The sequence below is a fragment of the Peromyscus leucopus genome, chromosome 2 (genome assembly GCF_004664715.2).
Source record: "Peromyscus leucopus breed LL Stock chromosome 2, UCI_PerLeu_2.1, whole genome shotgun sequence".
NCBI lineage: Eukaryota > Metazoa > Chordata > Mammalia > Rodentia > Cricetidae > Peromyscus > Peromyscus leucopus.
The window spans coordinates 125,575,695-125,602,200 of record NC_051064.1 but is presented as its reverse complement, the minus strand read 5'-3'; the positions used below and the strand labels follow the sequence as shown (position 1 = coordinate 125,602,200).

The 26,506-nt window shown below is 46.4% G+C and overlaps 2 protein-coding genes and 1 non-coding gene across 3 annotated transcripts in view; 2 read left to right on the top strand and 1 right to left on the bottom strand.

The window, feature by feature from the left end:
• Positions 1–288: 288 nt before the first annotated feature.
• On the top strand, positions 289–11,052 carry Dnali1 (dynein axonemal light intermediate chain 1). Its single transcript, XM_028885459.2, has 6 exons — positions 289–892; positions 1,355–1,500; positions 3,213–3,382; positions 6,731–6,909; positions 7,217–7,381; positions 9,599–11,052. The coding sequence occupies exons 1-6, from the start codon at positions 812–814 to the stop codon at positions 9,632–9,634; spliced, it is 777 nt and encodes a 258-aa protein (XP_028741292.1). The 5' UTR covers positions 289–811; the 3' UTR covers positions 9,635–11,052.
• The window catches only part of Gnl2 (G protein nucleolar 2), a 27,808-nt gene continuing 12,313 nt past the window's right edge, over positions 11,012–26,506 (bottom strand). The window contains exons 6-16 of the mRNA XM_028885457.2: positions 25,375–25,441; positions 24,413–24,571; positions 23,807–23,920; positions 21,592–21,720; positions 20,381–20,485; positions 19,468–19,626; positions 19,195–19,308; positions 14,447–14,910; positions 13,917–13,996; positions 12,733–12,818; positions 11,012–11,205 (exon numbers count right to left, since the gene is read on the bottom strand). Coding sequence (XP_028741290.1) covers positions 11,053–11,205; positions 12,733–12,818; positions 13,917–13,996; positions 14,447–14,910; positions 19,195–19,308; positions 19,468–19,626; positions 20,381–20,485; positions 21,592–21,720; positions 23,807–23,920; positions 24,413–24,571; positions 25,375–25,441 — 1,630 coding nt within the window. The 3' untranslated portion in view covers positions 11,012–11,052. The remainder of the gene's footprint in view (positions 11,206–12,732; positions 12,819–13,916; positions 13,997–14,446; positions 14,911–19,194; positions 19,309–19,467; positions 19,627–20,380; positions 20,486–21,591; positions 21,721–23,806; positions 23,921–24,412; positions 24,572–25,374; positions 25,442–26,506) is intronic.
• On the top strand, positions 11,841–11,947 carry LOC114704318. The gene has a single exon (XR_003736250.1). It is a non-coding gene; the product is annotated as a U6 spliceosomal RNA (small nuclear RNA).

Sequence of the window (26,506 nt, the reverse complement as noted above, 5' to 3'; positions counted from 1 at the left end):
GCCTAGCCGAGCCCGAAGCCCTAGATTCCACCCGCAGCACGGCCAAATAGAAATTAAAGTTAAAAGTGGCGGAAAGCCTGGGGATGTAGCTTAGTTGTAAAGTGAGCTTTTGCCTCGCTTGCGCAAAGCCCCAGGGCAATCCCCAGGGCCTCAAAAAATGACCAAATTTTTGTTTTGTTTTGTTTTTCTAAACAGGATTTTTATATGCAGCCCTGGCTGTCCTAGAACTCACTCACTCTGTAGACCAGGCTGATCTCAAACTCGGAGATCCGCTTGCCTCTACCTCCCAAGCGCTAGGATTAAAGGCGTGCGCTACCACGGCCCGGCTTTTAAAAAAAAAGAAAAGTCTTATGTGGGAAAGCTAATCCAACGCTGTTCGTGGCGGAATGTTGATAGTTAACAATACACAGACAAGTACTCAATAATAGGAAATTCTTTTTTGTTTCTTGAGACAGTGTCTTTATGTAGCCTTGGCTGCAGAGATCCACCAGCCTCGCCTTCCAAATGCCAATCGTTGCCAAACAATCTAAGGAGTCAGGAGATAACTTCCATTTTTAGGCTCAGGAAAGATGGTTTGCCCATGTCATCACATCCCTTATCAGACCTAGCGGTAGGGCTCCAATCTCGTTTACCAAGAAGCCTGGAGTTTGCGGAGCCAGCTCAGTAGAACAAAACTTGCACGCGGCCAGCTCCACCTCCCTACGAAGCCCCGCCCCATCCATGGGGCAAGGCGAGGAGGGGTTTCCATGGTGACCGCAAACAAGACCCCACCTGGAGGGACCGCTACAGAGTTGACACCCCTGCTGCCACCATGATACCCCCCGCAGACTCTCTGCTCAAATATGACACCCCGGTGTTGGTGAGCCGGAACACTGAAAAACGGAGCCCCAAGGTATGAACAGGTCTCAGGGGATGCGAGATCCTACAAATTCCCATGGGGAAAGACATCCCAGCTTTGAGGATCTCTGGAATTTCAGGAGACAGGCATTGCTGGGACTGACAGCCAAGGGAATTTGGACAAGGACGACGGAGGTTGGGAGAGGAGTCAGACAAGCCTAGCTGTGACCCTAAAGGACAGATTTAAGATGAGAAAGAAGTCACAGGGAAATGGATGGGGCTTGTGGTAGGCAGGTCCAAGTATAGGCCAGGTATGACTTCCCCATCTCTAGAGAGTCAGAGCAGAGGCCTGACCACTCGCTCTAGAAACACCAGTTCAAACACAGGGCCACCGCCAGATAGCCCTCTTGGTCTCTCATACTCTGTTGAGACCACAGATGAGGGAAGCCGGCTGGAAATGGGGAAGGCTGTACAAGAGCTGGAACAATCTGGGGGTCCTGTCTCACCTGTCTCTTAGGCTCGGCCCCTGAAAGTCAGCCTCCAGCAGCCTGGACCCTCAGGTCCAGTCCCACAGCCACCCAAGGCCAAGCTACCCTCGACTTCCTGCGTCCCAGATCCTGCAAAACAGGCAGAAGAAATCTTGAATGCCATCTTGCCTCCAAGGTAACAAATAAAAATAATAAAAATAAAAAAGGGGGTGGGGTGGGAGAAGCAGTTGCTGGGGAAAGGTCCAAGCTCTTGTCTCAAGAACTTGGGTGTGTGGGGCCAGGAAATTTGCCTGTATGGGGCCAGGAAGTCCACCTGTGTGGAGCCAGGAAGTTTACCTGTTTTCTGCCATGGGTTTTTGCTTAGCTTACTTGATTTCATGGAGTCTAGGTATGGCTGGATGCTCACAGCCAGGAAGGAAACCTCTAAATCCATCCTCATACCCTCCATGTTCTGAGCAGTCTCGTGACTTTAGATGGCAGCTATGCAGTCAGCTTTTAAATATGGGTCTCTAGTCCAGCCCTGTTCCTCCTAAACTCCATTCCCAGTATTCTGCTCCCTTGGAACATCCATCAAGATTCCCCCATGGAGATCCTGGTGTGGTGACATGTGCTTAATCCCAGCACTCTGCTGGACACAGGAAGGTTGCCTCAAAGTCAAGGCCAGCCTGGACCATAAAGGGAATGTCAGACGAGCTCGTGCTAAATAGCAAGGCTGTGTCTCAAAAAACCCACAAATAGGGCTGGAGAGATGGCTCAGCGGTTAAGAGCACCGACTGCCCTTCCAGAGGACCCCAGTTCAATTCGCAGCACCCACATGGTGGCTCACAACCATCTGTAATGAGATCTGGCTCCCTCTTCTTTATACGTAATTAATAAATAAATCTTTAAAAAAAAAAGATCTAGCGGGGCGGTGGTGGCACAGGCCTTTAATCCCAGCACTCAGGAGGCAGAGGCAGGCGGATCTCTGTGAGTTCGAGGCCAGCCTGGGCTACAAAGGTGAGTTCCAGGAAAGGCGCAAAGCTACACAGAGAAACCCTGTTTTGAAAAACCAAAACAAACAAACAAACAAACAAATCTATGTTTTTTTTAAAAAAAACCCACAAAGCTACACAGAGAAAAAAAAAAAACACAAATAAAGCAGGGCCCTGTGAATCTCACCTTTAATCCCAGAACTCAGGAGGCAGAGGCAGGAGGATAAAAATTTAAGGCCACCCTGGGCTACATAGCCCAGTTAGAATTCTCAAAAACCTCCACCTAATGGACATTTTTCTACCCAATGCAATAAAGCTTTCCCTCAGAATAAAGGAAACACGGAGAACCTGTGATCGCCTCCAGAGATGGAGATAAGAGAGGGGTGTCATTTTTTAGTGGATTCTCTCCTATCGACATAGACATCCTCCCTCCCTTGCTATCCTGCCTGCAAGTTCATCACTGCAGGAACTGGCTGTGCCTCCACAGCACAGAATTCATTATGGGCAGCCATCGCAAACACAGCCCTTCAAGAACCTTTATACTCCCAACATACACCAGTGCTTCCTAGTGGCTTGCATGAGGTTTATGATGTTCCGTGTCTCCACCATAAGCCAGTGTGGGGAATCCCCACTGCATCTTCTGTTCAAATCAAGCAGCAGGACCATGCATCTGTCCTCAACGTGCTAGGCAGGTATGACCTGGAGCAGAGGGTTGTGGTCTCATGGACAGTGCAGATTGCCCATCTAACCAACCCTGAGGTAGGTGTCCTGTAGCGCTGCACAGCAGCGGGTGTGACTTGGGAAAGAGAGGGAAGTGGATTCTGGTGGCGATGGCTATGCTGCCTCTCGCTCCCGCTCAGGCAGAGAGTGCCGAGGGCCCTTTGCTCACGTTGGGTGGCTTGTGTCTGTGTCATAGGGAATGGGTGGAAGACACACAGCTATGGATCCAGCAGGTGTCCAGCACACCCAGCACCAGAATGGATGTGGTGCATTTGCAGGAGCAGCTGGACCTGAAGCTTCAGCAGAGACAGGCCAGGGAGACAGGCATCTGCCCTGTGCGCAGGGAACTCTATTCTCAGTGTTTCGGTGAGTAGACTTGGTGGGGTGAGCACTGTACACTGTCTGCCTCCTTCTAGCAGAAAACCGTGCCCGGGTTACCCCCAAAGTACACCCCGCATTTAGAAATCACCTCTTCTTCTTCCTGATTCCCCCACAGCTGCTGAGTACATTCCCTTCCCTTCCCAGTCTCCACCTCAGCCAGCCATCCATGCGCCAGGCATTCATGGTTACTGAGGTTCCTTATCCCTCACAGATGTTTATTTGGTTTTTATGTAGATTGAGATTTATTTTGTGTGTGGGTGTGGGTGCACACACGTGCACATGCATGTTTTTATAGGGGCACATATGTGCCATGGCATGAGGGTGGAGGTCAGAGGAAAACTTGCAAGAATTGATTCTCTCCTTCTACCTTGTGTGTTCTGGTGATTGGCTCAGGTCATCAGGCATGGTGGCAAGTGCCTTTGCCCACTGAACCATTTTACTGGCCCCTTAATAGGTATTTGGAATAAGGTAAGAACTTCCATTTTAGCCAGGCATGGTGGTACATACCTTTAATACAAGCCCTTGAAAGGCAGAGGTAGGCAGATCTGTGGTTGGAGGTCAACCTGGTCTACATAGTGAATTCCAGGCCAGCCAAGGCTACATTAAAAAAAAAAAAAAAAAGAAAAGAAAAAGAAAGAAAAAAGACTTCTTATTTTGAGTCTTTGCTTTTTTTTTTTTCAAAGATTTCCATAACGAGCCTGTGCTATTTTTATTTTATTTATTTATTTATTTTAGTTAGGGTTTCAATATCTAGCCCTGGCGGGCCTGGATTCAAGATCTGCTGCCTCTGCCTCCTGAGTATTAGAGTTAAAGGTGTACGTCACTACTCTTAGTTTTAATTTTTTAAAATTGATTTTTCGAAACCAAATGATCATCCCTGGAAACATATGCACACAACTAACATGGTCTGGAGTGAACGGGTTGTATTTATATATTTAAGAATACAGCAGCTGGGCAGTGGTGGCTGCAGAGGCAGAGACAGGCAGATCTCTTAGTTCTGAGTTGGAGGCCACCCTGGCCTACAGAGAAAGTTCTGGGACAGCAGGGGCTACATAGAGAGACTCTATCTTGAAAAACAAAAAACAAGAAAAAGAAAACACACACACACACACACACACACACACACACACACACACACACGTAACAAGAAGAAAGTCTATGAATTTAAAAGAAACTGGGGGAGGCATACATGGGAAAAGGAGAGAGAGAAAAGGGAAGAGGGAAAATGATATAATTATTTAAAAACTCTCAAAAATAAAAATAATTTTTATTTTGTTTTTTTTTTTGAGAAAGGGTTTCTCTGTGTAGCCCTGGCTGTTCTGGAACTTGATCTGTAGATCAGGCTGAACTCAGATATCAGCCTGCCCTGCCTCCTAAGTGCTGGGAGTAAAGGTATGCACCACCGACACCTGGCTAATAAAAATAATTTTTTATATAGTTTATTTTTATTTAATGTTCATTGGTGTTTTGCCTGCACAGATGTCTGTGTGAGGGTGTCAGAAGCCCTGAAACTGGAGTTACAGACAGGTGTGAGCTGCCATGTGGGTGCTGGGAATTGAACCCAGGCCCTATGGAAGAGCAGCCAGTGCTCTTAACTCTCTAACCCCATAAAAATAATTTTAATACATCATTTATTTTATTTATTTTATGTGTGTGTGTGTGTGTGTGTGTGTGTGTGAGAGAGAGAGAGAGAGAGAGAGAGAGAGAGAGAGAGAGAGAGAGAAAGAGAGAGAGAGAGAGAGCTATGTGTATGCAGGTGCCCATGGAGGACAGAGAGGGCATTGGATGCCCTGGAGCTGGAGTTACAGGCAGTTGTGAACCACCAGACATGGGTGTTAGGAAACAAACTCTGGTCCTGTGGAAAAGTAGCAAGTGCTCTTAACCACTGAGCTAGCTCTCTAGCCCAATGTACAAATATTTTAATCACAAAATTGATATCTACCTTTATGTCTATCCATCCACACTCCGCCCACATTCCAGAAAAACACTTCAGTCATTTGTCATTTGTTGTTGGGATGACACAAGGATTTAAGATGTGCTCACTGAGCACTGATGTCAACTGCTGCCCTCTGCTCAGTCATCCTGGTCCTATGGGCTCTCAACTGCAAACTCCCTCCAAACTCTCAGGCAGCTGCAGATTCAGCAAGTAGGCCTTAGCCTGCCTTGTATGAGCGTGGTTTGCCCTCCAGTCTGGGTACTTACAGAGGGAGAGAAGCAAGTTCTATATAGACCTTGCTAGTCTTAATCACAAACCAGTCTAGCCAACAGGAACAATGTTTGTTTGTTTGTTTGTTTGTTTGTTTGTTTGTTTGTTTATGAAGTCAAGGTTTGTTCTGTGTAGCTCTGGCTGTCCTGGAACTCACTCTGTAGACCAGGCTGGCCTTGAACTCAGAGATCCACCTGCCTCTGCCTCCTGAGTGCTGGGATTAATGGTGTGCACTGCTGCTGCCTGGCCTAGCAGGAGTGTTTTTAAACACCACCATTTGGGAAGGCCCGTTCTTATGCCCACTTTGTGCTTGAACATGAAAGTGAGGGGCCAGCCACCACAAACAAACCTGGGGCTCTAGTCTCTCTCTTTCCACGCTAAGCTTGCTGACAGAATGCTTCTTCCAGGAGTCAGGTTCAGAGGAGTGACTGTATGGCCAGTTCCTTGGGTCATGGAAAACGCCCTCTCATAGTGCCTTCTTATAGACCATATTTTATTTTGTGTGTGTGCTGTATGCATGTGTATGTGTGCACATACGTGTTTGTGCATGAATGTGTGTGCATGTGTTAAGACCAGAAGTCAATGACTTCTTCTATCATTCTCCACTTTTTTCTTTTGAGATCTTTTGAAAAACTTTGTGTGAGTGGGTGTTTTACCTCCAAGTATGTCTGTGCACATCTATGCAGTGCCCAAGGAGGCTGGAAGAGAGTATTGGATACCCTGGAACCTGAGTTACAGGTGCTTGTTAGCTGCTAAACATGGATTTTTCTGGAAAAGCAGTCAGTGATCTTAACTGCTGAATCATCCCTCCAGCCCCTCTACCTTAGTTTTTGAGACAGGGTCTTTCACTGAACCTGGTGCTCTTTGATTTAGCAAGATTAACTGGCCAGCAAGCTCCAGTGGATTTTCTGTCTCCTCTTCCCCAGGGCTAGAATTACATGTGTGCCCCTGGGCCTGGCTTTTTTATTTGGCTATTGGGAATCCTCCTTTTACCAGCTGTCATTTCCCCAGATCCATGCCTCTGAGAACACATCCTAAGTCCTTCCCGAGAGGAAGGGTGGCTTGCCATAGACCAAGCGCCTGTCCCCTCACCACTGCCTTTTATCTCCCTGTGTGCATACTGGAAGACGAGCTGATCCGGGAGGTCACCATCAACTGTGCAGAGAGGGGGCTGCTGCTGCTGCGGGTCCGGGACGAGATCCGCATGACCATCGCCGCCTACCAGACTCTGTATGAGAGCAGCGTGGCATTTGGCATGAGGAAGGCACTGCAGGCCGAACAGGGGAAGTCAGACATGGAGAGGAAAGTGAGTGGGGTTCACCATGTCCCCATGGCTCCCAGACTTTTCTGTTAGTCTTGACTTGCAGTTGTTATTGCAGCCCGAATTCTGGTCCTGAGGGTGTCCTCCACACTGATAGTGCAAGGCCTCAGTGCAAAGGTGGTCTTCTTGTCTGAGGACACTCCATGTTAATCACTGACTTCCCCACTGGGTGGCAGTACACACCCTGGCATCATCTTAGGTTGGACCGTTGTGTCCTAAGTCTCCCCACCCAGGCTCTCATAACACTCATGCACGTGGGGATGTCCCAGGATGACAGCCATTCTATCTTCAGATTGCAGACCTGGAGACAGAGAAGAGAGATTTGGAGAGGCAAGTGAATGAACAGAAGGCAAAATGTGAGGCCACTGAGAAGCGGGAGAGCGAGAGGCGACAGGTGGAGGAGAAGAAACACAATGAGGAGATCCAGTTCCTGAAGCGGACCAATCAGCAGCTGAAGGTAAAGGAGCGCATTGGAGTCTTCGGGTTTTTTTTTTTTTTTTTTTTTTTTTTTTTTTTTTGTAGTAGTGGAGATTCAGTGTCATGAAGGACATTGGGCAAGTGTTAGACCCTAAACTCTATCTCCAGCCCTCCTTTTCACTTTTTTTTTTTTTGTTTAGAGTTTTGAGACAGGATCTCATGTAGCCCAGGCTAGCCTTAAACTCACATTTTCCTTCACAGCCTCTGTACTGCCAGGATTACAGGCATGTGCCACCATGCCCAACTCTTTAATTTTCTTTTAAAGAGTTGTTTGTTTTGGTTTTTTTTTTAAGACAGGGTTTCTCTGTGTAACAGTCCTGGCTGTAAAGAGTTTTTTAAAAAGCTGGGAGGTGGTGGTGCACGCCTTTAATCCCACCACTTGGGAGTCAGGGGCAGGCGGATCTCTTTGAGTTCAAGGCCAGCCTGGTCTACAGAGTTCCAGGACAGGCTCCAAAGCTACACAGAGAAACCCTGTCTCAAAAAAGGTGAGCGTCCCCCAGACATTACCCATCTCAGAATACTCATTATCATACAGGCTCAATCGTGTGTGAGCTGCAGAGTTAACTGCTGCCACAGATCTCAAAGTGGCGCTGGGCTTGCAATCTGAAAAGACCAACAGAAGTCCTAACCCACCCACAGCCAGTAGGCTAAAGGCAACTGAGCCATTCCCTTCTTTAATGACCCTTACTGCAAATTGGAGTCCTTGTAAGATGGTATCCCAAAAGCAAATGGAACTTGAGTTTATAAATGTATAACTTTCAAAGCCAATCGAAATGTATGTAACTATTGAATTAAATTTATCATGCCCAACAGAATGAAAGATTAACTAACTATGGTAGCTACTTTTGCTCACCCTGGCATCTTGATGCACTGTGGCAAAAGCAGAGAAAGCTTTTGAAATAGGAGTATGTGGGAAGCCCCACTAGGTGCGTGGCAGAGGAAGCCAGCTAGAGGTAGTTTTCCTCAGTCCAAGTGAGGTGCTGGCAAAGAGGGCTGAGTGAGAAGGAGGCCAGGCCACTGGCTGCAAAGGCTGAGCCCCAGACAAGCATCACCCTTTCACAGGGCAACTTTTATAAGGAATTATTAGACACCCTAGATGTGCCAAATAGAAACTATGGGGCTGGTGCCCAACAGCGCAGCTTTACAAGGCCTCGGAAGGTTCTGGAGCTTGCTGAGGTTTAAGCATCACTCTTCTAAATATGGCGCCTATGTGTATCTCTGAGAGTTCGAGGACAGCCTGGTCTACAGAGCGAGATCCAGGACAGGCACCAAAGCTACACAGAGAAACCCTGTCTGGGGGTGGGGGGGGAACCCAACCAAACAACAACAACAACAACAAAAATGGTGCCTATAAAGCAGCGCTCTCCTACTTCCCTAACTTAAAGCCAAAAGGTCTGGCCCCTGAGATAAGGAAGGCTTTGTATGAGTCATCAGCAGAGGATGAGAGATCTTGTTTAGTTGCTCGAGTCTATTAGAAGAAAAGCTGGAGACTTCCCCAGCCAGATGTAAATGTTGACACAGCAGATTCCAAAGCTGGTTCCTTAGTTCCAACAAGAGCAAAGCTGAATACCTTAGCATCCTTCTGACATCCAAAGGCAGCCTTGAAATCCCCAGGGCGAAGGATTCTTTACCCGAAAGCTCTTTTTATTGGCTCAAAGCTGCACTACAAAGAAAGCAGTGTTTCCAGTCCCCAGGATGGACCTTAAGGGTCTGTTCACTTATCACCGCAGTAAATCACTGTGCTGGCTGCTAGAGGAACTCAGTAAATAAGCCCCAAGTGTCTTATGCTTTCCCTACTCACTGGCAGCATTTTCTTCTAATTGAGTGTCTAGTTGTCTCCGTTTCGCAGACCTCTGGTCCAACAGAGCTCCACTGTACTAAGCCAGGGAGCCCAATGTTTAACTTAGGGGACACACTCAGGCTTAAAGCAGGAGCGATGGGAAACCACTGTTTCAACAACTTTTATTCCATTTCCCCTTCTGTGCTTCCTATTATACACTGAACTATTATTGTATGGAAACCAGGACAGCTCTGCTTTCTGCTCATGTAACAAAAGCATGCCAAGCTTGAATCTAGCTAATCTAGAAAATGTGGAGCTGAGTCAGAAGTGGGGGGGGGGGCGCTCAGAGTGGCAGCCTTTGGGCTATTCCTCCAGGCAAGATGCACATATTAATGGAGTTTTGTTTTTGTTTTTCAGGCCCAACTGGAAGGCATTATCGCACCAAAGAAGTGATAATTTCCATATGGGTCTCAGCAGGCACTCCGCCCCATCGTAAGCCAGTTGTAATAAAAAGCCAGTTTCCTGAGTGAACAACCCATCCCCTCCCCTGATCACCACTCCTGTAATTGTTAGAACTGTTGCCCAGTGCATGAAACACCTATGGTCTAGCAGCAGCCAGGCTCCTGGTTGGGCAATGGAAGGTGGTGTAACTCGGTGTCCATGTGCAGCTTACAGATTGGCCTGGGGATGTCATCTCAACAACTCAGGAAGCAAGTGTTTCCCCAGAGAAACTCCTCTTGCACCAAGTTCAGTTCAGTTCTCCTTGTCTCTTGGGCTTCCCTGGGACATCCTTCCTCTTCATCACTTCTCTAGTGTAACCTAGCAACTTAGTTCCGAGTTTGCTTTTCGTCTCCTAAGACCCTGTCCTCAGTCTGCCTGGCTCCGTGAGGAAACAGACAACCCATGCTCACTGAGAGGTATCCAAGTCCCAGTATCCTGAGAGCTGTCTGCACCCAGGTCCTCCCCATTGCACCTTCTGACTCCACACTCCCAACTAGTCATAATGAACAGCCAAGGAGGTAGCCACATCTCACACGCAGTTCTAGTCAGGTTGTGGCCTAGACAGTTTGTAGATCCAGAAGACTCAAATTACAGACAAATTTCCATTCAGGGAAGCCCAAAGTGGGAGCGGACAGTGAACTTGGTGACACCCATCATTCAGTCAAGTGTCAGGACAGTTCTTAAGGCAGCACTAACATTTCCTCCTCCCTTTTGGTGGGACTGCCTCAAGTACACAGCACCCGTGAAGGGGTGCCAGAAAGGACTCACTCCCTGGAGGCTTTGCCCTCCAGCCCAGTCCAGGCTTACTGCAAGGCTTCTGATCCTAAGAGCTGTTCTGAGTTGACTATATCCCAACACTCTGACCTTATAGAAGTCACATCTTTGACTCGCACCCAGTATCCTGAGGAACTAGGTCTGCATTAGAGCAAGCTGCCGTGCCGCCACCTTCCCGGAAGAGCCCGGCCCCTGTGGTGTGCTGGCGTTGTGGCCTGCACAGGAAAGCACCAAGCGAACTCAGCGCAGTTATCGAGCACTCGCCATTCCTGCCAGCCTCACCACGAACGTCTCTGAAGCACTTGTGCCCTTCCCGCCCTGGAGGCTCGGTTCCCAGCGCTGTGAGTAGAGCAAGAGAAGAACCCACGTCCGTAGGAGACACACACTTCTGTGTGTCCCACTCTGGAGGAATGAAGGCCAGGTCAAGTGTTGGAAAACTCTGGCTGAGGATTTACTCTCACTAGCACTGGGGTACAGCCCCACCTGATAAGCTTCCCAAGTGTGTTGTGTCTTACAGATGCCAACTGGGCACGAGAAAAATGAACACAATTCCTATGGCACATTTTTGTATAATTTAATAAACAACTTTCTAGATGTTACTGCTTCTGTCTGAATTTCTTGTGTTTGTGTTTCTGTCCCTCCGAGTCGTTCGTCTTCTTTTTGTTCCTGTTTCTATTTTTCACATTGTGTGTTTCATAGTAGCGCACACCAACTTTTTTGGATTGTTGCTGCCGGGCTGCTCTCCTCCGCTGCAAAACACAAGAGCAAAGCAAACCCGTCAGACACTGGAGGTCGAGACACAGGAGCCCACTTCCCAGCCTCTCCATCCTGTGCAGCACGGGAGGGGCCAAGCAAGGGAGGTCAGCCCCAGACTGACGGCCAGCAGCACTCACCGGGCCCAGCCCTCAGCCTCTACCCGGGAGGGAGTCTGCTTCAGCCATGCAAAGCTGTCCTTCCCAGAGGTCAGGCACCTGCCTGCCTCATCAGCTGTCCTCTTTCTGTGTCACCTCCCTGGAACCCCACAAACCATCCAATTCTTCTGGCCAACAGGACACAGGTCTGAAGATGGTAACCTAGAACTCCTGAAACTAAGACTCAGCAGACTCAAGGACCTTTATTTAGTGGGCCACTTCTTGACCCAAATTAAATTACATCAGGTCTGCTGTGGAATAATCCTTCAGTACACTGTGAATGTGTTTTCCTCTCTGGTTAATAAAGAAGCTGATTGGCCTATAGCAAGGCAGGATAAAGTTAGGTGGGACAATCAAACTCAGGATGCTTGGATGAAGAAGGGAAGAGTCAGGAGAGATGCCAGGCAGCAGGCAGTGTAGAAAATGAGGTAAGAAGCCATGAGCCACATGGCAAAGCATAGATAAAAAATATGGTGCTCGCTTCCGCAGCACATATACTAAAATTGGAATGATACAGAGAAGATTAGCATGGCCCCTGCGCAAGGATGACACACAAATTCGTGAAGCGTTCCATATTTTAAAAAAAGAAAAAGAAATATGGGTTAATTTAAGTGTAAGAGTTAGCTAGTAACAAGTCTGAGCTATTGGCCAAGCATTTATAAATACTATTAAGCCTCTGTATTGGTTATTTTTGAAACTGGTGGGCGGGAGAGAAATGTCCAACTACACAGGTCACTAAAAAGTTGGGTTTCTAGAACTCCCAGCTCTAAATTCTTATTTGTTTCAGAAAGAATGTGTCTTGAGAACTGGACTTCTAGTTGGGTGTGATAGCTGTAACTTCAGCATTTGAGAGACTTAGATAAGGGGCCTGCCTGAGTTTGAGGGTAACCAGGGCCTGCATACCATGACCCTGCCTCAAAGGAAAGAATAATAATTAAGGAAAAAAAAAAAAAAGCCGAAGGGATGCCTCAGGGGTAAAGGTGTTGCTGCCAAGCCTGACTAAAGCTCCATTCCCAGGATCTATGTGATGGAGAACAGACAAGTTGTCCTCTGATCTCCAGGTGCTCACCATGTCATGAGGTGCCAGCACACATGCATGCATACAAAATAAATATAAAAAACAAACCTCAAAATGAACTTCTACTGATTTTTGTTTTTTCCCGTGAGAGGGTTTCACTATGCAGCTCTGGCTGTCCAAGAACTCACTATGAAAGCCAGGCTGACCTCCAACTCAGATATCCACCTGCTTCTGCCTCCCAATGCTGAGACTAAAGGCATAGTGGGCATGGTGGGGGTGTGCCACCACGCCCGGCTGGACCTCTGCTGTCTCTGCCCCTGTCTCATTAAAAGAAGCAGAATACTTACTTCCTTACATGTCAGCATCCTCTGAGTTTTATTTGAAGGTTCTTCTTCCATCTGTGCATTCCGCTTCCTTCCCCTTTTGGTGGGTGCTGGATACAAATGATACATAAAACACAGAGGAGATTAAAAATAGAGCATTTCAAAATCTGGAAGACTACAGTGGGTACAAGCCCTGTGTAAGGAGGCAGAGAGAAGCAGGGTCACAGCAGGAGTCCAGGGTCACAGTGGGGTCTGACTTGCATCACTTAGAAACTATCGTTAAGTTTGTGAGACATCTGTGGTGGTCTGAATGAGAATGGCCCCCATGGGCTCATAATGTTTGAATTCTTGATCCCCAATTGGTGGAACAGCTTGGGAAAGGTGACATGTGTCACAGAGGTGAACTCTGAGGTTAAAAAAGCCTCCAGCCATCCTCAATGTGGTATCTGCTTCCTGTTTGTGGGATGGGATATGAATTCTCAGCTGTTGCTCCAGTAAGTGTCATGCCTGCCTGCCTGCTGCTATGGTCCCTTCCACAATGGACTCCTATCCTCTGGAACTGTAAGCCCCAATTAAGTCCTCCTTTCTATTAGTTGCTTTGGTCATGTGCTTTATCACAGCAATAGAAAAGTAACTAAGACAGACCTCCTGCCTCAATTTGTCTGCAGACTCTTCTTCGACTGTGAAGTTATTAATGTGCACTTTTTGTTTGAGACAGGGTTTCTCTATGTTGCTGTGGCTGTCTTGGAACTAGCTCTGTAAACAAGGCTGGCCTCAAACTCACAGAGATCTGCTTGCCTCTACTTTCCAAGTGCTGGGATTAAAGGCATACACTACCATTGCCTGGCAAAAATGAGGCTTTCTCTCTTTTTTTGTTTTTGTTTTTTTTCAAGACAGGGTTTCTTTGTGTAACAGCTCTAGATACCCTGGAACTCACTTTGTAGACTAGGCTGGCCTTGAACTCACAGATATGCTGCCCGAATGTTGGGATTAAAGGCATGCACCACCACTGTCTGTAATATGCACTTTTGAAAAGCAATTTTCTCTATCTATCAACTTTTATATTAACAAATGTGCAGATTTCAAGTGGAGAGTCCAATTTGCATGGTAAGTAGGATATGGAACCAGACACCTAGCATCTACCTGGATGGAGGAAATGATCCTAAAGCTACAAAACATGTCTAAATGGTTCAAAGAATTGACCTTACCTGCATCACTGACTTCTGCAGACTTTTTCTTTTCCTCTTCATATTTTGCAAAAACCTTTTCACTTAAGTCCTTGGATATTCTGAAAAATAAAAGCAAAGTCACAAAGCTGCCCAGCACTCCCTTTAACTGCTCTAAGCAGGCTGCCTTGGAGAGGTGCAACACTCTGGAAGAAAAGTCAATTCCACAATGTTTGGTCATCATGGCTGGGTGACATAGCCAGAGCCTAGCAGTTTGCAGCTCCTGGCTAAAATACTAGATCACCAAGGTCTTTGTACTTCAAGTGGCTGAAAACGTCAAATTACAGCTTGTTTGTTTTCAAACAAGATTCTTCAGATTGGGATTGCAGCTAAGTGGTAGAGCACCTGCCTGGCAGACACAGGCCCTGGCTTCCACCCTGAGTACTTTCAAACTCTAATAGCAAAGCCAGTGTTCACCGCAAGTGGGAAAGGAACAGGTACACTAATTAGGAAGAGGAAAGAAGAGAGAGGAGAGAAGAAGACGAAGAGGATGATGACGAAGATGATCTCACCTGATGGCTGAGAACTTTTTAGCTTTGGCTTTATTTAGAAACTTTTGGTACTTGGCGATCTTTTCATCTAAGGCTCTAATCACAGCTTTGGTGTCTTTCTCTTTGGCGTCAGGTTCTTCCTGAGAGTCCTGGGAAAGCTCTTCCTCAGCATCCTCTCTTGGCTGCTCCTGCTCCTGGTCCTCCTCTTCTGCAGAAAGGCTTTCCAGATCTTCCTCCATGTCCGACAGCTCCACAGGAACCAGGTCATCAGCAGAAAACTGAGGCCCCACATTGATTTTGCCAAAGTTCTGGCGAACACGTGCGAGGATCTGTTGCATCTCTGAGTTTGAGTCCTGGCAACGGTCTGCTTCTGGTTCCTTTTCACTGACGGAGTCTGACTTTTCAACAACGGCTTCCGAGATCTCTTCTTCTGGGTTGTTCTGGGTTGTTTCTGTGGGAACTTCCAATGGTGAGGAAGGTGGAAGCTAGTGAGGACAAAAGAGGCATGAGAAGGAGACAAGGGAACCAGAAGAGGAGCCCATGCTTTAGTTCCTACCCAGCTCTCAGGCAAGCAGTCTTCCTCTCAGATCTAAGCAAAGTAGGGAAGACCCTCACACTGGAACTGCGTCGTCCATCTACTCTGAGCCAGCGTAACTTAACAGGCAGCACTATAAAGGACCAAAGGGACAGAGCTGTGGTTCCAGAGGGAAGGCACCAAGCCGAGGAAACCAACTAACCAGTGAGTGTCCTCCTTGCGTATCAGGAACAGGGAGCAGAGGAGGCACATAGAAAAATCGAAGACACAAGTCCAAGGAAGTGGAAGCCAGGTTAAATGAGGACCAGGAAGTGTAAGGAGAGATGTGAGGAGGCATCTTTTCAAAGAAGAACCCCAAGCCAAATTCCAAATGAGCACTGAGTCTAGAAACACTGAGATGACTGGACTATTATGGGTATCCATACACAGACAGCATGTGCCAAGCTTTCCACAGCATTTCTCATGTGGATCATTTTATCTCTGTGACTAGACTCATATAATGACTCTCCAAAGCCAAGAGTAGCTGGGTAAAATGCTAAACAAGTCCAGAATCCATGAAACAGAAGAAACTGTATAAAAGCTTGCACGTTTTGAGCTGGCAAGTTGGCACAGCAGGTAAAGCACTTGCTCTCCAACCCGACGACCTGAGTTCAATGCCCAGAACCTACACGGCAAAGGCAAGAACTAGCTCCCCAAAGTAGTTCTTAGATCTCCACATGTATACCATGGTACATGTATGTACAAGCATGTGCATATTAAATTAAAGGTATGAGCCATCACATCTGTCAATTTCTAGCCTTCAGACCTTCAAGAAATTACTACTTCACCAACAGGAAAAGGAGGATGAACCAAAAAAAAAATAAAAAGGAGAAACACAGAGTAGGGGATTGTGTTTCTGAGTTAGATCTCTGCAACTATCAGTTTTAAATAACTTACATTGGTATGGATTCTTATATATTGATACAAATTCAAAGTTATTTTTGTTATACTGTATATATGTTTCTTTTTCTGTTTAAGATAATTTTATATATTGATACAAATTCAAAATTATTTTGGTTACAATGTATATAAGTTCCCACTTCTGTTTAAGACATTTCTGTATATTGATACAAATGTAGTTATTTTTGTTATACTGTATATATTTCTATTTCTGTTTAAGATAATTTTGCATATTGATACAAATTAAGGTTATTTTTGTCATACTGTATATACTTTTCTACTTCCATTTAATGTATTTTTGTATAGTCACAATGTTAAGGTTATTGTCCTTATACTGTACATCTGTTTGCATTTTTGCATAAGGTATTACCTATACAGCTTGTTTATTTATATAAGGTGAAGTTTTAGTCCTTAAAGTTATATAGGTTTATAAAGAATTACAGGTTAATAGTCACCTATATTTGTCAAACTTATAAGTATGTTAGTTATGTTTTCTAGATGTGCAGAGATATGTTCCAAATAGATAGGTAATCTTCAAACACTTCAAAGGCCTACAGAATATGGCATTTAAAATGTTTTGTTTTTGTTTGTTTGTGGTTTTTCAAGAAAGGGTCTCTCTGTGTAACTTTGGAGTCTGTCGTGGAACTCACTCTGTAGCCCAGGCTGGCCTTGTACTCACAGAGATCCACTTGCCTCTGCCTCCTAAGTGCTGGGATTAAAGGCATGCACCACCACACCTGGGTAAAATGTTTTAATAACTTAGAATGTTTTTGATGTGGACATGTCTGCTCCTGGCAGCACCAATCTTCTCCAGAAAGGATGATGGGCACCAAAGACACTCGATATGGAGTTTGTTTTCCTTTTGGCAAAACTATTGGGCAAGAAACTGACCTTGCCTTGAGTGCTGACAGGAAGTATGCTGTCCAATCTGGACAAGTAGGGCACACAAAAAAGCAACTGTCAAACTTTGCCAAGACAAGGTAGGACAGTCCTTCATTTCTTGCTTCTGAAAAAGGTCTATCAGATAGTCTAGGCCTGTAGGCCAAAGATGGATGTCTCAATGTTGCAGAGGAACCTTGGGTGACTGTCTAGGCAGCCAGCTGTTTCTGTCATTTCTTACATTTTTTGGAAGTCACTTGCTTGCACTTCCTGCTTACTCAGGTAATATTACTTTCCTTTTCAGGTCTTGGATGGGGTTGAAGACAAGATAGTTACAGTTACAATCCTCCTGAATCTTAGCTAAGAAACTTAGATTCTTCAGGGAAGGACAAATATTGGAGTAATCTCTATATATTTGCCAATTACCTATGGTCTGGACATCTACAATGTGTGTCTTACTTGATAATTGTTCTTGTTATATGTAGTTTCACTTTGTTTAGGTTATTAACTTTTCTTCTGGATAATACTTGATTATGTTCTTATTATATAGTTGTATTATGTTAGAATTAGTTCCTTCTTTTTTTTTTCTTTTCTTTTTGAGACAGGGTTTCTCTGTGTAGTTTGGTGCCTGTCCTGGATCTCACTCTGTAGACCAGGCTGGCCTGGAACTCACAAACATCCAGGTGTCTCTGCCTCCTGAGTGCTGGGATTAGCTCCTTCTTAATTAGACAAAAAGTGGGAAATGTTACAGGAATCCTGTCATTTGGTCCAATAGCCAACAGTAAGGAGCGGCTTAGCCCAAAAGGAAGAGTTTTTATTAGAGGGTATGTGACCTGAATACCCAAATAAAAAGCCTAGGTGGAAGCACTTGTCTTTGGAAGGTGGAGGAGCTGGCTCCAGGCTATGGAACAAGTGGCTGCAGCTTGGTTCAGGGTCCCTACCCCCTACTAGAATGAAGAGGCGGTAGCAGCTGGACCTGCAGCAGTGTGGCAGCTTCGTTCTGTCTTGTGAGTGTGATGCACTGATTTTGATTGTTAATAAACTGTAAAGTGACCCTGGACTTCCTTCAACACTAAGGTACCACGTCCTAGAAGTCCTCTCTAACCCCCACTCACAAGTCCTCCTCTGACTCCTTCAACACTCATCCTGGTCCAGCTCTCACAGTACCCACAACTCTCTGAGTACTTGGCTGTATTCAAGCATAAAAACCATGTTCTTGCCTCAGAGCTCCTAAACCCTCTGGATGCTTTTGAGGGATGTGTGTCTTCTGGTATCCCTGAGGAACACCTTTCCAACACACTTGAATAAAGCTAGCTGGCTTCAGGTAGGACTAGTCACCACAAAGACTCAGGTAACACTCATAGTTCTGCCTCCAATCTCTGGGAGAGAAGAGGGACCAGAGACTGAGCTGAATCCCCTATAGCCACTGATTCCTCTGCATAATGAGAAACTCCTCCAGGATGGTAAAGACACTGATGTGCCCACCCAGCTCAAGAACACAAGGTGCTGCCTCTTCCTACCTGGCCTTGGGCTCTTCTGACCATTAGCCTCTGTAATGAACTAGTAATCACAGATGAAGTATTTTCCTGAGTTGTGTTATTCCTCTAGCAAATCACACCCCAGAGCCCTGAATTTGTAGTTGGCTGAGTGTAACTATGACGCTACAGCCCCATACCAGGCTGTGGGACTCCAACTTGACTTGTGGGGTCTCCACTAATTCAGAAGTTAAAATCAGAACTTCAATAGTCGGAGAACTGCAGAAGTGGAGTGGAAACAGAGCACATACTTGGCACCCACTGCAAACATACACATGCCCTTACATACCTGAACTCCACCCCCACCACTAGAATCTAAGCACACCAGAGAAGAGACCCTCCTGATTCTCACTGAAGCCCTCTGGTACCCTAGAAACATGAAAGTCAAGTGGTAAGGTTGAGCCAAGCCACTGTCAGGGTAAGATCCATGGGCAGCAGGGAGCTTCCTGTTCATGTCTCAGTGCAGTCCCCAAGCCCAAGGCCTCCTGGCCAGATCGTCCCCACCTCTAGGGCTTCCTTTCCCGTGTGCTCTCAGCACTCAAGGGCTCCTATTCACTCCCTTGTTCCTGAGGCTGGGGCTGATGTGCATAAAGGTTTCTTCATGAATGAACTTTGGCAACGCCTATGCTCCCACAGAAGACAGACATGTAAGAGTAGTAATGTTTTCTTCCAGCCCCAAGGCTGGTATCTGCACTCATTGCTCTGTCTTACTTCTGTTTTTGTTTCTAATGCTCCTCAACAAGTCCACCCAATGGCTCTCTGGAATGACACACACACAGCAGAATGAAGATGATGCTCCACGAAGGGAGACAACCGAAAGTTACACCACAGCGAGGTCATTCGAACCCACTTCCCAGGTGCTGTGTTCACCCTGTTCTTACCTGGGGAGCTGTCGGGGGCTCCGCATTGGGCGGCTTGACAAAGAAAGGGATCCGACCTCTCTGCCAGTCGTTGAGAACCATCTTACCCACAGTCTGCAAGTCAGGCTCTCCGCCCTGAGAAGACAGGATAGACTCCAAGTTAAACCAAAAGAGCAAGAGTACTTCCCCACGAGGACCATTCAGCTGTCCTGGCTGCTCACCACCAGCTGACACAGTTCCTACTGCTCTCGTGATGGCAGGTCTGTGTCCCAGTCACCAAAGATACCAGCTCACCTTCAGTAACTTCCCAGTGCGGAAAGCTAGCTTCTCAAGAAAGTCCTCAGCATTCTCCCAGGAGTCAATTTTGTATGTTTTGCTGATATATTCTGGCTTTGCTCGTTCAAGGACAGCACTAATGTGGTCTTGAGGAGCCTTAATTTTTTCAACTTGAACCTAGAGAGTAATAGAAATGCTCTGTTCAACTCTTCTGAACAGACAGGAAAACTCAGTAATCTTTATAAAGTGAAATGGACTTCAATGTCACAGGGTGAGTGGGGCCTTGCTGGAGTCCGTGTCTGAGCTAGCTAGGCAGGAGCTAGGAGCACCACTGAGAGCTGACCACAGCCATGGAGCCCAGAGATCAACTCTAATCCTACTTTACCACAAACTGACTGTGGCCTCCACAGGCAGCTTGAAGTTGGAATGCTTTGTGTTGCCCACTGGCAGGAATGGTTAAAATGCCTGCAAACTGCCAAGCCAGAACACAAAAATGAATCTAAGAATTTCAGAAGGAAGGGGAGGAATGTGCCAAGGATGTATGCTAGAAGCATGATTATGGTTAAGGGGAATCATTTAGAGTTTTCAGTCATATTCAGAAACAAGTGAGGAAATGACTGGGTTCCAGGATGACTCAATCCATAAACCCACAGAGATGAATTATCACTAAGCATAAACAAGCCCTGCTTCCCTTTGGATCCCATGTGGAAACTACATACTGCTGTAGGAGGACACTGACCAGATAGCCCACAGCCCCTCGAAGACCCCCTGAGGCAGGCTGAGTGGAAAGGAGTCTGTTCTGTTCAGCATCATGTTTCTGCATCTGGCTAGACAGGCTGACCCCAGACTGCCTTCTGAATGAGGAGTGGCAAAGGCTCTCGGGGTTCCCCCCAAAAGAAAACAGGATTGTTAAGAAAGACCCAATACTCACCACTCCTTTGAGCACTATGTCGGTCTCTGAGTCCTCAGAGGGGTAAACCACGCCAGGGCAGTCAATCAGGAATATACGACGCATCAAGGTAATATACTGCCAGACCTGCAGACAGAAAATTCTATGTGTTGCCAGAGTCAAATACTGGAAGCTTAACTTCACTCATCTGTGATGTTACAGTATTAAGCTAGAAAGGGAAGAAGGGAGGGCCGAAGAAAAGCAGCCTGCTGACCAACAGGGCCAGATTCTATCCTTTACCTAAGCCAAGCGAGACATATTCCCACCAAGCACAAACTCGAACTCAATCACTAAGAGTCTAAGAAGAAGGCCGAGGCAGATTTCCATTCAGTACTGTGTAAAACCGCCAGTGAACCACTCTGAGTCTTAAAAGTGCTCAGAAGCACGGAGCTGTTAGCCGCTTTGCCACTGACTTCCAAATACCAGAATCCACCTAAAGACTAAGTTTTCTGCCGGGCGGTGGTGGCATCCTCCTTTAATCCCAGCACTTAGGAGACAGAGCCAGGTGCATCTCTGTGAGTTCCAGGTCAGCCTGGTCTACAGAGTGAGATCCAGAACAGGCATCAAAACTACATGGAGAAACCCTGTCCCGAAAAACCAAAAATAAATAAATAGATAAGTTTTCTTTCCTTTTTAACCCAGACACCAAATATTCTTGGGTTGATTATATCAAAGCAACAGGCTGGAGATGGGGCTGGAGGGATGACTGTGGTTTGGAGCACTGGCTGCTCCTATAGATGACCCAGGGTCAGTTCCCAGCATCCACATGGCAGTTCACAAGCATCAGTCACTCTAGTTCTAGGGAATCTGGTGCTCTCTCTGGCCTCTGTTGGTGAACATGTACACATGTAGGCCAAACACTTATACACATAAAAATAAATCAATCTTAAAAAAACTAAAAAAAGGTCGGGTGGCAATTTATAGAAGACTTAAATATGAAGGACAACATCAACCAAACCACACCACAGCCACTTAGTAGCTAGCACACAAGGCACGCTCAGTCTTGAGAAGTGGACAAGGACTGGGTGCCAAGTTCACTACAGGACACTTGCCTAGCATGTGTGTGATGTCCTGGGTTTGATCCCCAGCACTGTTAGAGAAAGAAAGAGGACAGGAGCAAGGGAAGGAAGACCTCCATATCTTAAACAGTCAAGTCTCCACAGAAATCAAACCAGAGCGGAGTCCATACGCACCTTTGTTTCTCCTGCAATGGGGGCCACATTGCAAACTTTTTTGGATCGTAATGTGTTTATCACAGAGCTCTTGCCTACATTTGGATAGCCAATGAACCCAACACTGATTTGTTTCTTGTCTGTGTGCAACTGTGGAAAGAAAAGACAAGACAAGACTATCCATCACATACATGCAGCTATAAAATCCCCTTGGGTCAGACTGTGTTACTTGGCTAATGGGAAGATTATTTACTACAGTGCAGAGCACAACACACCTTGATGTGAAGCCTATACACAAGCCAGCTACACAGCCCGAGTGAGTGAGTGAGCCACACGTGCATTTACAGGTCATGAGTGAGCCATGTCCTCGGGCACCCAGATAAAGCATCCTTGCTTTCGGTTAACAGCATGGAGAGCAAAACTGGGAAGAGGTAGCTTGGGCACCTTGTCATCTCAGTGCATCACCAGCCACTGGAGAGACAACTTCAGGGAAGGAAACTCACAGCTCCTCACCCCAGATATGCATGTCTGACCACAGTCCCATCCAACCCAGATGGTGAAACCAGCCCTCTAGCACCCTGCTCCCCCAGGGTTCCCAGAGCTAAATCTAGAAACTGGAAGACTCTCTTCTGGAGACACTCACAAACCCAAGGAAACTTCCCGTGTCCCTAATTAATAGTATTATCGTTCAGTGAAATCTGCCACCCAACAATCCAGCAGTCCCCACACCAAAAGAGACACCAAGAGTCTATCAAGGCTGTGGGGACTTTTGCTTTCAATCTGATACCAGTTCTATGTTACCCACATCAGTTTCAAACTCTAGAGCTAAAGTGATTTTTGTGTGTGTGTGGGGGGGGGTGGGTGGTCCCTGTCTTTGAGTAGCTGAGATTACAAGCCTATGCCATTGTGCCCAGCAGAGTACTTGAAGGCAGACCACAGGCTGGGAGCAGCCGGGTCCCATGGGAGAGGGCTGGCTGCAAAATGAACTACCTACCCGCCTGCCCGCATACTCTCTATCAGGGGTCTGCCCACATATCGAACCCACAAAGAAACAACCAAGCAAATCAGCAGGAGAGGAGACAAACACCTCTGTCAGAGAGCTGTGGTGCCAGCACCCGGGCGGGCTGCTGGGAACGGCACTTCAGTCACAACACTGTGACGAGCAAGTATAATCAGCCCAACCCTGCTGCCCACGGTACAGGGGAAGCAGAGGGAGTGAAAGGTGTGTGCAGGGAACATGAACAGATGCCACCCAAGTGTGCCCAGCATCAGGAGACAACAGGATGCTGAAGCAGGAAGACTGCTGCAAATTCCAGGCCAGCCTTAGTCACACAGTGAATAGGAAGCCAGCCTGGATCACACTGAGAGCTGGTCTCAAATGCCACAAAATAAAACAGCCCTCCCCCATAAAACAAGGAGCTCGAGAGAGAAAGAGACAGGGAGCACTACTTCTAACCGAGCTTGTAGCTCAGTAGTAACAAGTACTTATTAGAATGTTCAAGGCTCTGGGTTCAACGCCTAGCTCGTGTCTCTCTCTTTCTCTCTCTCTCTCTCTCTCTCTCTCTCTCACACACACACACACACACACACACACACACACACACACACACACACACACACCAAATCAAAAAACAAAGACACACCCAACAAAAAACTTAGCCCTAAATTTTTAAAGCAGGAAACATTTAATAAGTATGTAAAACTATGGGGAAGAATTGGGGAAATAAAGAAATAAATCATAAGTATGTTCTAACAGCATGTAGGAAATACCAGAAATGATTGCTAAGAGTCAAAAATTGCTTCTGGGAAATGAGGAAGGGTGGGACAGGAGTCTTTTGTGAGAGCCAGGGAGAAAGAGGGGGATCTGGTTCCAGGATGTCCCTGAAGTGATGGGGATTACAGAGTGTGAGGCTGGGGATATATCCTCTGGCAAAGGCTGAATCAGTAGGTGTCAGGGATAAGGCAGAAAGAAGGGCCAAAGAGAAATGAGAGAACATTTCAGATTCCCCAGACTCCAGAGGGCCTAAGAGTTTTATACCTTTAGAAATCAGTGAGAAGGTAAAGTCAACAAGTTGTTTTGAGACAGATATCATTATGAAGTCCATACTGGCTTCAAACTTTTGGTCCTCCTGCCTCAACCTCCCAGGTGCTGACCTGAAGTTAGCAGCTTTGGACACCCAAGCCAGCCCCTTATATAAACTCAGCTCCACAACTCCAGCAGAAGCAGCCTCCTTACCTTCCCAAACTGCCGCAGAAGCTGAATGAACGCTCCTTTTCCAAAGGGGTTAGTGAGACTCGCGTGGAAAGCCAGGGTTGGGTAGTCCTGGGAAAGCACAGCAACCCATCGCTTCTAAAGGAGAGAAGAAAACATGCTGGTAATTTACAGCTTTTTTTGTTTACAATATTCAGAAGACTCTGAGTTGGAATTACTGGATGGTTTCAAATAGTGTTGCCTAAGGGAAACACCAGCTGTAATTCTTTGAGATGTTCTTTCAAGTGTGACAGTTAGTGCTTTGTTTTTTGTCTAATAACTGACTGCAAAACAATATTCTAAAAAAAGCTGTCATGACTGCTAACTGCAGTTAATGGGACACAATGGAGAAGCAGCTAGTGATGGGCAGCTGCCTCCACAGGGGACACAAAATCCTGCAGTTGTCCCCAGCCGAGGACAGAAGGTGTCTGCCCACCATCAGTGCACACAATGCCAGTGTGCAGTGCCAGTGACTACAATCCCAAGAGTGTGACACTTCGATGCTGTGTTGAGAACCTATGCACTGATGTGCAGTCAAAGGTTTGTCCCAGTGGCCTCCACAGTGGGTTTTAGGTCATATGCTGAACTTACTGTTGCCCAAGTTGGAACAAGATCACACTTATTGAGTACAAAAATGAGGTGTTTCCAGGGTTTTTCCTTTTTCAAGTAAGCTTCGATGTGAGGGGAACGAGTACCCATTGGATCTCTAGCGTCAAGAACTTGAACTACGACGTCTGATGAGTCTATCACCTGCAAACCGAAGAGGCAGAAACAGTTTGCTACAGCACATACAAAATGAAGGAGACATTTAAGGGAGCTCAAAGGAACAAAATGGCATTTAGAGGCAACTGCCAACAGTCTAGTGAGGAGAGTGGGTGTGTAGCATCCAGTCTCAATGCCCAATAATCAGAATTCCAAAGCTTTTCATTCCAAGAATATAGAAAACTCGTCAGATTTCAAATAGAAAGGCTAGCTTACAGCACAGCCACCAGATTCCTAGGTACTAGATATTACACATGGGTTTGTGTATTTTACAGAAAATTAAACCTGCCTAGTTTACCTTTAGGGTACTAGTTTCCTATTGTGACTGTTTAATTACATGGCTGTGTTTGGAACTCCTAATGATTTTATCCCGCACAGACATAAAGCTCAGCCAGTTCAAAAGCAGCAGGCCAGCACTCAGGAGTGTACAGAAAACCCTCCTTCCTTTCCCCATGGAGCTAGGCAGCTGGGTAAGTAGGAGTCCATCCCAGACATGTGCTCTCGTTCACAGAAGGAGACAGCGAGGCTGAATACCCTGCAGTTCTTACGCAGCACTACCACATGGGCATCACCCTAACAGGTGCTCTACCCAGGACTCACAGGCAACACAGCACACAAGTGCTCTTCCTTTCAAGCACTGTGGCAGCATGCACGAGGCTCCATCAGTTCCTCCATGGAGTAAAGGGATGAAGCCAGGAGCAGAGTGTTATGTCATCTGAGAGTTTCAGTTGGTTACTGCCTCCAAGTTCATAAAGTCAGAGGAGCTGCTCAGTGGACGCCATGAGTCTTACCTTGTAGAGCTCTCCCCATATTCTTTTCGATTGCCCCTTTTTATATATCTCTTCTTGAGCTTCATTTCTAAGTAAGAAAGAACCAGAAATGAGCAACTGAAGCACTATCAAGATTAAAAGGAAATGATGGCGGTTCACGCCTATAATCCCAGCACTCAAGAGCCAGTAGATGGAGCTCTGTGAGTTAGAAAGCATGGTCTACACAGTTTAAGTTCCAAGCCAGCAAGGACTATATAATAAGACTCTGTCTCAAAAAATGAAAAGACACACACACACAAATGTATCAAAGGGAAGGATATTTGTTGTGTGGTATTTTGTTTGTGATCAGAGGATGGAGCTAGCCACTAGTTAACCATAGAGGCCCGGCAGTGGTGGCACATACCTTTAATCCCAGCACGTGGAGAGGGAAGCAGGAAGATCAGTTCAAGGCCACCCTGGGCTATACAAGATTGAACCAGTCTAAAAGAGGAACAGAGCCAGGCAGTGGTGGTGCACACCTTTACCCCCAGCACTGGGCTCTGCTTCTCTCTTTCAGCTTTCACCTTCGATATCTGACTCCGGGTTTTTTACTGTTAAAATGAATTAGGATCATGCTTCAAATAGCTAAGTGAATTTGCAAAGTCAGCTTTAAAAAGGAAGGACATTGCCGGGAGTGGTGGCCCATGCCTTTAATTCTAGCACCATGAAAGCAGAGGCAGGCGGATCTCCAAATTTCAGGTCAGCCAGGGTTACACAGTGAGACCCTGCATCAAAAAGTGGGGAGAGGTAGGGGGCTGGAGATGACACAACAGTTAAGAGAGCTTTCTGCTCTTGCAGAGGACCTAAGTTCATTTCCTAACACTCACATGGCTGGTTCACAACTGTCTCAAGTGATAAGCGCTCTCGTCTCCAGTGAGATGGGGTGGCATTAGCAATGAGGAGGTTAACACCACTGTGGTCTTCAGTCTAAACGTTTCTGTAAGACAGTCTAACCTGCCTGCACGTTGTTAACTGAATGTGGGAGAACAGGAGTTCCAGCACTGCCCAAGAGAAGCTAAGCCTTTCTGCAGGACAGGGTAGCAGCTGCCTATCTAAAGTAGGCAGACCCTTTGGTTGGGTATCATGACTTGCCTCTTAGTAATCCTTTCTTGTT

What these genes read in the sequence shown, in the direction of transcription:
- Dnali1 (XM_028885459.2), top strand. Translation starts at nt 812, where the DNA reads ATGATACCCCCCGCAGACTCTCTGCTCAAATATGACACCCCGGTGTTG. An exon ending in CTGAAAAACGGAGCCCCAAG is followed by an intron (nt 893 to 1,354) that starts GTATGAACAGGT and finishes CCTGTCTCTTAG; the next exon opens with GCTCGGCCCCTGAAAGTCAG. An exon ending in GGACCAATCAGCAGCTGAAG is followed by an intron (nt 7,382 to 9,598) that starts GTAAAGGAGCGC and finishes TTTGTTTTTCAG; the next exon opens with GCCCAACTGGAAGGCATTAT.